Source organism: Aotus nancymaae, unplaced genomic scaffold (genome assembly GCF_030222135.1).
Source record: "Aotus nancymaae isolate 86718 unplaced genomic scaffold, 86718_ANA_hifiasm-v0.15.2.pri h1tg000062l, whole genome shotgun sequence".
Lineage (NCBI taxonomy): Eukaryota > Metazoa > Chordata > Mammalia > Primates > Aotidae > Aotus > Aotus nancymaae.
In genome coordinates, this window is record NW_026988476.1 from 4,296,710 (window position 1) to 4,306,071 (window position 9,362).

The window sequence follows — 9,362 nt, forward strand, 5'->3', positions numbered from 1 at the left end:
TTGGGTGATGGGAGCTCATTACATTAGCCTCTTATGTTTACACGTGTTTGAAAATTTCCTGGCTGGGCGTGGTGACTCACACCTGTAATCCCAGCACTTTGTGAGGCTGAGCTGGGCGGATCACAAGGTCAGGAGATCGAGACCATCCTGGCTAACACGGTGAAACCCCATCTCTACTAAAAATTAAAAAAAAAGAAAAAATCCTTAAGAAAAACTTAAAAATAAACTTAAAACATTAGTTTTTCTTGAAAATATACGTGAAAGATGTACCAGTCAACTGGGTCTGTATCACTGCTCTGGAAAGCAACACAAAATAAGGAATTCAGTTGAGGGATGAAAAGTGACTGAAGAAAAAAAAGGAATAAAGGTGAAACCAATATAAATCATATAGAAATGGAAAGTGTTTCCACGATACTTTAATAATGAACTTCAAACAAGAAACCCAAGACCACGAGACAACGAGACAACGCTAAGGAGATTTCTGTATACAAGCAAAGCACACTTAAAACAATTTACACTCATTGTTTGTTCAAGCCTGGTTTGCATTTGGTTCTCATTGGCCAGGGAATGTTCTAATGGAAAGGTGATTTATCTGAAGGTCAGAACTAAGAGCTTTGTGACAAACCAGCCAAAGTAAACCTGGAAATCTGGGTGTGGGGCAGGATAAATTTTCTTTTCAACTCACTATCACCTTCTGACAGGGTCACCTGGAAAGCTTTTCATTCCACCCAAAAGATAACCTATAATTGATGAATCATATCTACAAGATCTTTTTTCCCCTGAACCTAACTTAGTGTTTTTCATTCCATTTGAGTTAAATTCTAGTCTGAAACCCTACCGCTATCCATTAGGTCAAAGCTAAATAAAAACATTTAACTTTCAACATGTTAGTGGCCTCTTTGTACCAATTAATCCTAACTTCTCTCAGAGCAAATTCCACTCTTAGAATGATGAGGAAAAATTCCTAACACCTGAGTTAAGAAGAAACGTTCAAAAACCCGATAGGAAGCCATCTGCTCTTCCAGGTTGAAGCTATCAGCACCTCGGCGACACTGAGGCTGACCCTTCCCCTCCCCACCCCCACCACAGAAGACAGCAAGGTGATTTAATGCAAAAACCAAACTAGTCAAAGACAAATGACTAATCCACCACCAAAATGGTAGAAGAGTAAAGAAACACTTTAACATCAGTCTTCTACCGAGTTCAGCTAACACTGATTTTTCCCCAAAGTAAAATTCAGAAAACAGTATTTTCTCCTAAGATTTACTTTACTTGCGTGCGTTAATAACGATGCTTTCAGATATTCTATTCATGGCCTCGGGCCTGGAAGGTGTACAGCAACCTATGACTCTCCCCACCGCACTCATATCCACCTCCACCCCTTCACTCCCACACGTTTCCAATCCTCACCACTTGGCCTTCATTGAGAGTGTTCCTCTCAGTGTAATAGAGAAATGAGAGAACAACGGTCTGTTTTGAGACAGAATCAGTCTTGAGACTGATTTGAGAAATACTACATTTATTGTCAAAGAGCGGTGCATAGGTGAATGTTCATCTTCCCTCTCATGCCAATATGCTTTGCTTCGCTGTTTCAGTAAAAGTTTTCCATAGTTCTGAATGCCCATTAACCAGACCATAAGATACGCGCAAGTCACTCATTATTGCCACTGGAAAACTGGCTCAACCATCATTTAAGGAAAGACCCAGAAAGCTTATCCCAAAGTAATGTACATGCACCAACATCGCAGTACCTACATGTTCCCGTTTTTCTGCCAATCTACCTGTAAATGTTTCCAAGATAAATTACCACCCAGGGAGTCACTTCCTGCTATGTGAACAAAAACGGTTTCTTTCAGGAGGTGCTTGACTACTCTCTAAGTGAGCACTTAACTGGTTGTTTTGAGTGGACTTTGCCATCAATTGATAGGAAAAGGAACGTGGTGGGGTAGGGCTCAGCACCAGGAGAGAATTTTCAGTCAAGAAGATGGTCTTATAGTGTGCTGGCTCCCAGAGGGCAGAGGCAGCATTCAGAAGTGGAGTAAACCTTTCACACCTGCCCAGCTCCACAAACCAACTGCCACATGGCAAAATCACAACTGCCTCCAGAATTCTGAGTGCTTTTGTAGAAATCTCTTCTGACTACAATGAAGGGGCAGTACTCAGTGGCTTTAAAGTAGGCATTTAAGATCATAAGAACACGTGTGTCTTAGATGATACACAGTGTTTCTAATACCCTTTCCCTCCTTTGGATCTTTGAGAGCCTCTTGTCTTAAAATCGGACGAAAGCCACAGCTTGTCCGGCTTTTGCCACCCACCAGAGCCAATATTTCAAAGTCAACAGAAGGTCATCATCTTGATTCACCTGAGCCCCTTAACGTGGACTTTCGCTCAGAAGAGCTGGGGCGAGGGGTGGGGGGAAGCAGCGAGGAGAGACAAACCAGGCTGACTTCTTGGTTAAAAAACAAAGTTCTCGCTTGCAGCCCTGAGAAGGCGACACACAACGGACTCCAAGTGCCTCCCGTCCCCGCGGGGGCAGCTGCGGCAGGGCGCCGAGCGCGTCCTACCTTAGACCTCTCCTTGACGTAGTATTTGCCCAGCCGGCTCCCGCAGTAGAGGACCAGCCTGTCGATGAGGGACAGGAGGAAGCTGATGGCCTCGCAGCCCTCCTCGTTGCCCCCGATCCACGTGATCTGGTCGCCCCGCAGGTGTCGCTTGGAGACGCCGGCGCGCGGCCCTGCCAGCTGGCCGTCCCGCAGGGCCCCGGTGCAGTGCAGCTGCTTGACGCGCTCCAGGACGCAGTCGCCCACCACCTCGCCCAGAAAGTTGTCCAGGTAGCAGAAGCCCACCTCGTGCAGACAGGGCACGATGTACTCCAGCGCGATTTTCTCCAGATCCAGCCTCATGATGTGTCCCAGGGGCATCTCGCCCGCAGAGTCGAGGTCCGGGACCCCCAGCGTGCACCCAGAGAGGGAGCAGGATCTACACGAGCGCGAAGCCGAGGCGCGGGGAGCGTGGCCCGGGGTTCAGCAACCTGCGCCTGCCACGGTCCCTGAGCCGCCGCAGCGCCAGGGACAGGGGAAAGTTGCTCGCAACTCTCGGGAGAAGGGATCTGCGTTCGGGAACCAGCGGGAGTGGTGCGGGGCTCCACAACCCAGCGCCGGACTGGCCCGGCGAGCAGGGCGGCACGATGAGTCGGAGGACGCCTTTTGGAGATGGGAAGCCACCACAGCAGCGGCTGTGGCCAGACTCCGGGAGAGGCAGAGGTCTGGCCCTTAAGCCGGCCGACTCCGCGCGTCACGGGCCCCGCCCCAGCCCCGCCCTTTCCCCGCCCCGGGTCCGCCCTTCCCCCCAGCCCGTCATCCCCGCCTGCTCTAGCCCCTCCGCGAATGATCCCGGAGAGCCCGGCGCCAACCTTAGTTGTTTGTGACCAGGGGAGCAGCTGGAGAACAGACTGAATTTTTAGAATGCGCTGGATTTGCATATTGTTTTGCATAAAATCACATAACAAACTTGAAAACCTAGATCTCACATTGAAAATGTAAATGGAATTAACTGCAACATCTCATAGACTTTTGAGCAAAATAATAACCCCAAGAAGCTGAGAGCGGTGGCTCACGCCTGTAATCCCAGCACTTTAGGAGGCTGAGTTGGGCGGATCACCTGAGGTCGAGAGTTCAAGACCAACCTGACCAACATGGAGAAACCCCGTCTCCACTAAAAACACAAAAATTGGCCGGGCGTGGTGGCACATGCCTGTAATTCCAGCTAGTGGGGAGGCTGAGGCAGGAGAATCGCTTGAACCTGGGAGGCGGAGGTTACGGTGAACCGAGATTGCGCCATTGCACTCCAGCCTGGGCAACAAGAGCGAGACTCCGTTTCAGAGAAAAAAAAAAAAGAAGAAAAAACCCAAGAATAAATATATTTATTAAGCAGTGGTCTTAGTGGTCTTGTTCTATCTTTACCTAGTGTCTTTTCTTATTTACCCCATTCCTCTGCTGTTTGACCCAGTTCAAGCCACTGAGAGATTAGGAGGTATCTAGTTTTAACTAAAATTAACGCATTAACAAATATTTCCCTCAGCCCCTACTGTGTGCAAGGCACTATGTGCTTGAGGAGAGGCGGATGAGCACAATGAAGAAATGCTGAGTCATCTCTGATTGAACTCTGCAAATGGTGTATTTTGCTTTGCTTGATGTTTTCATCCACTTATCTGTCAAGCTTCCTATTAAAATACGATGTTCTGAAATTTTACCTCCAAAATTAATCACATGCTTCTGTAACAGTCAGAGGTATGTCCCCAAAAGATACACTGTATTCTAGGTCTCTCACTTTTCCCACAAGCAGCTGTACTTTCACAAGAGGGACAGACACCACAGAGAAGACTTTTTGGTTATCCACAGATAAGGTGATTTGCTCTATGGAGTTTTGATTCCCTTTCCTACTGAAAACTAGCATTCAGAATCAGGAAAAAAAAGATTCATATATTGCATGCAAAGCTATTTGCACCTTTTTTACTTCATATTAGTGTACACTTGGGTTCCTCATTTAAGTTGAAGAAAAGAATGTACAGGTTTTTCAGGTATCGTTTATTTAGGACACAATCCCTTACAGCTTTTTCACTTTTCTTCTTCCTCCAGCAGCCCTCTCCTCTCTGCCTCTGAGGGGAGAAAAGGAGTGACATCCAGGACAAGAGCTAAGAGTAGAAGAGAGGTGCTGCTACAGGTTGAAAAGAAGTAGACAGAGGGTCCATGTTGAGGGACAGCAGTCAATGGTGGCGTGTTTAAGAAACTTTGGTGAAGGCGGAGGGGGCGGGAAAAAAAACTTTGATGAAAATTCTAGTTATATTGAGAGAGGTTCTCTGCCAAGTCAGTGATTAGTTGGCACCTTTGGTATTATGTTTGAGCAGGAGGTACCCCTCCTTGGGGTAAAGGCTTGAATGCGCCGTCACTGCTCAAGGAGCTGTTGTCTAAATTCCCAAAGCAGCTCCATGATGAGAGGAGACCATCATCCTTGGAACCTCAGTGCTTAGCATACAGTGGGTGCCTAATAAATAGTTACTGGGAACTCAATGTCTGACCCTGAGCCATGGCAGCCTCCACTCAGATTCAGTATGTCAGGGCTTATCTGGAAGGATCTATTTGCAGGAGGGGAGGAGCTGCGGAGCCTCCCCAAAGAGAAGTCACTGGAAAAGAGTCAGGCAAATTAGCCTGACCCAGCACAAAACCTTAGAGGCCAGTGGAGGGAGCAGTGAGGAGTTCTGCAGGGTGTTTGTCTCTGGGCTTCGTCTCTCTATCTGAGCAGTGAATGTTTGCTGGGAAACAGAGACATAAAGTGAAACCTGGAGGACTGTTCAATTGCAGCAAGGAGTGAAATGGAGTGCAATACCAAAAAGGACGAAAGCCCTCCTCTCCACTTCTGCTTGAACCCTGCACGGAAGAAACTGCTTTGGCTCCTGCAGTGACCTCCTCCTAGGGCCCTGTGGATAATGGGGTGACCAGGAGAAACCTAGTCTATGGCAGCCTGAGTGTGGACCCTGGTTGGCATTGTGTTGCGCATTTTGCAGCTTTGGGGACTGTGTAAACCTCAGTAGATATCCCTGAAAAGGGACAGAATCAAAAAGGAGGAAGGTGACAGATAATCCTTAGTAACTGGCTGAAATTTTTCTAGCTGAAGGTTTTTTGTAGCTACACCTTATATTCCTAGGAATGATGAGGAGGGAATTTACAAAGGAATGGAAACCTGTAATCGCTGGTGGGGTGTGGAGGTCAGTAAAATACAGAAAATTATATATTCACCTTCCAGAATGAACATGTTGACCTAAGACTTCAAATCCCAGGACTGAGTAAATTTAGTTTTCTATTCAAATAATATTTCAATAATTTCAGAGTAAAATTGTAACTAGTTATAACTAGAGCAATAGTCTGAGTTCTAGTGACAACGTTCTAGATTACGCTGGTTGTAAAGCATGGGCAGTTTAGGGAGGAATTCAATCCCTTGGTGCCATCCCCGCTTGGCAAGGGCACTCATTAATCAATCAAGGACCTCTCAACCAGCTCAGGGCTGCCAGCACTGCATTTGGCAGAGGAATCAGAGATACCGTGACTGGAAAAATCAGAGTGTGTGATTGCACGGAGGGACACAGACAGCCTGGAGCCAGGCACAGGCTCTGGGTCTGAGCATCAGAGAGGGAAAACCCAGGCTAATTGTTAAAGTGCATTTGTTTTAGTTATTTGTCCACTAATTTGTGTCATAATAATGAATATTAAAATACCTTTCCATAATAACTAAAACAAATTAATTTCCCTGTAATTTAATTACAGCAACATTGTCTTCCGGTGTGCATCTGCAGTACAGATGCAGTCATTTCCAAGCATGTGGAGGAAGAGAGGAGAAAGAAAAATGTTGAGTTTCCCTACCTTTGAATTTGAACTGGAAGGGATCTTAGTGGTCACCCAGTTCACCTTCTTTTTCCTACAGATGAGGAAACCAAAAGGTCTCAGTTGAGTGGAAGAGAAGCTTCTGCCTTCTCAACTGTAACACTGTCCTATTTATGTATGTAGCTTGATTTTAATGAGGTAAAATTCACAAAGTGTAAAATTAACTATTTTATAATGAACAATTCAGTGGTATTTAGTACAGTCACAGTGTTATACAACCACCACCTCTCTGGTTCCAAAACATTTTCACCACCCCAAAAGCAAACTGTACCTATTACGCAGTTATTCCCCATTGCCCCCTCTCCCAAGCCCCTAGCAACCACCAATCTGCTTTCTCTGTGGATTCACCCATACTAGATATTTCCCAAAAATGGAATCATATACTCTGTGACTTTTTGTGACTGGCTTCTTTCACTTACCATGTTTTGTACCATTTACCAGTACATTTCTTTTTATGGCTGAATGATAATTCCATTGTGTAGATATACCACAGTTTGTTATCCACTCATAACTGATGGATATTTGGGTTATTTCCACTTTTTAGCTATTATAATAGTGCTGTTATAAACAGGCATGCATAAGTAATTTGAGTACCTGTTTTCCATTCTTTGGGGGAATATACCTAAGAGTACAATTCTGGGGACATATGGTAAATCTTTAACATTTTTTTTTTGAGGTGGAGTTTCGCTCTTATTGCCCAGGCTGGAGTGCAATGGCGCAATCTCACTGCAACCTCTGCCTCACGGATTCAAGCAATTCTCCTGCCTCAGCCTCTCAAGTAGCTGGGATTACAGGTGCCTGGCACCAAGCCCAGCTGATTTTTGTATTTTTAGTAGAGACAGGGTTTCATCATGTTGGTTAGGCTGGTCTCAAACTCCTGACCTCAGGTGATCTGCCCACCTCGGCCTTTCAAAGTGCTGGGATTATAGGCGTGAGCTACCGTGCCCAGCCTATGTTTAACTTTTTAGGAACCACTAAACTGTTTTCCACAATAGCTGTACCATTTTACATTCCCAACAGAAATATGAGAGGGTTCCATCATGTTTTTTTTTTTTTTTTTTTTTTTTTTTTCTGATGAAAACTGTCTACATATCTTCTTTTTTTATTTTTAAGTTCAGCTTTTTGGCCGGGCATGGTGGCTCACACCTGTAATCCCAGCACTTTGGGAGGCTGAGGTGGGCTGATCACTTGAGGTCAGGAGTTTGAGACCAGCCTGGCCAACATGGTAAAACTCTCATCTTTAAAAAATAAAAATAAAAATTAATAAAAATTAATAAAGTTCAGCTTTTTATTGAACATGTTATAAAAAAGGTTTAGTCAAAAAGACCAAAGCCCACGTTATCATCAGACTCCTCGGATTCTTCTTTCTTTGCTTCCCCTTTTTTCTCCGCAGCTGGAGCAGCAGCAGTGGAGGGGGCAGGACCTCCTGCGGGTGCAGCACCAGCTGCTGGAGCAGGTCCACCAGCCCCCACATTGCAGAGGAGGCTCCCAATGTTGACGTGTGCCAGGGCCTTTGCAAACAAGCCAGGCCAAAAAGGTCAACATTTACACTGGCTGCTTTAATGAGGGCTTTGATCTTATCCTCTGTGATGGTCACCTCATCATCATGCAGAATGAGGGCTGAGTCGATGCAGGCAAGCGCTGAGACGGAGGCCATGGTGCTGGCGAGTGTGGGGCTGATGCTGCCAGATACGGTGCTAGTGGCAGGATAAAGTGAGGGCCTCACCCCAATGCAGCCTTAGCTTCCTCTGGAGGACCAAGCATGTTGGCGGCAGCTGAGGAAAGGGGTTTACATATCTTTTTTTCCATCAAAGTACTGCCATACCTGAGGTTCCCTTCCTCCTAGCTGTACCTGCATATTTATTTGTGTGTTTTTGCCATACTATATCATCAGAAGCTTTGTCATTATTTTGTATGACTTCAATGTGAGCAAAGGCAATCTTATCTATTGATGAATCAAACATTTTTGTAACACTTGGTACTATGCTAAAAGTTTACAAACATTACTTCAATTAATTCTTATAACACCACCAAGAATAGGTAACTATTATTCTTCTCCATTGTGAAGATGACAAAAATGAGAATAAAGAGGCTAAGGAACTTGCCCAAGGTCACTCTGAAAGAATATACCAATGTAGGGCCAGGCACGATGGCTCATGCCTGTAATCCCAGCACTCTAGGAGGCCAAGGCAGGTAGATCAGGAGTTCAAGACCAGACTGGCCAACATGGTGAAACCCCATCTCTACTGAAAATAGAAATACTCACTGGGCATGGTGGTGGGCGCCTGTAATCCCAGCTACTTAGGAGGCTGAAGCAGGGAATTGCTTGAAGCCAGGCGGCAAAGTTTGCATTGAGCCAAGATCACGCCTTTGCACTCCATCCTGGGCGACAGAGCGAGACTCCATCTCAAAAACAAACAAACAAGCAAACCATGTAGGACAAAATCTGAGAGATTCCAGTGTAGCACCACGGGGGTGTGGAGGGAGAATCATTCTGAGCCACATGTCTGGCAGAGAAACAAAATGTTTCTGCCCTGAAGTACCTTTTTCTTGTTATAACTCTAGTTATAACACTTTCACCTGTAATGACTATTTTAATTATTGGTTTCTTTACTGATATTTGGTGCAGAAGGGAGATAAGCAAAACTTCCCATAAATTATTTAGTACACTACATTAAGAGTCATTTTCCAAACTACAAATTAGGTTTTGCCCCTTCTTGCATTCCACTTATGGCCCAGGATTTCAGGGAATCAACAGAAATTCAATGATGTACAGGTGTTGAGAACAGTTGGTAATGAGCTGTCCCTCCTTGTGCTAGAGTGTGTGGTCCACCCCTCAGGATGCAGGAGTGAATTTATTTTAGTGGAGCCGATGAAATAAGAAGAAAGTGCCTGAAATACATTTCTGGTCTGGAGCTCAGTGGT

At 45.4% G+C, this 9,362-nt stretch overlaps 1 protein-coding gene and 1 pseudogene across 2 annotated transcripts in view; both read right to left on the reverse strand.

Annotated features, from left to right (window-relative positions):
- EGLN3 (egl-9 family hypoxia inducible factor 3) overlaps positions 1-3,245 on the reverse strand; it is a 28,081-nt gene extending 24,836 nt beyond the window's left edge. The window contains exon 1 of one of the 2 annotated variants that reach the window (XM_064365780.1): positions 2,847-3,245. In XM_064365780.1, coding sequence (XP_064221850.1) covers positions 2,847-2,921 — 75 coding nt within the window. In that variant the 5' untranslated portion in view covers positions 2,922-3,245. Of the gene's footprint in view, positions 1-2,564 lie in introns of both variants that reach the window. The other variant, XM_012468746.2, reaches the window with a different exon arrangement.
- A 4,505-nt stretch (positions 3,246-7,750) lies between these two features.
- LOC105728384 (large ribosomal subunit protein P1-like) lies at positions 7,751-8,399 on the reverse strand (annotated as a pseudogene).
- Between the last annotated feature and the right edge of the window lie 963 nt (positions 8,400-9,362).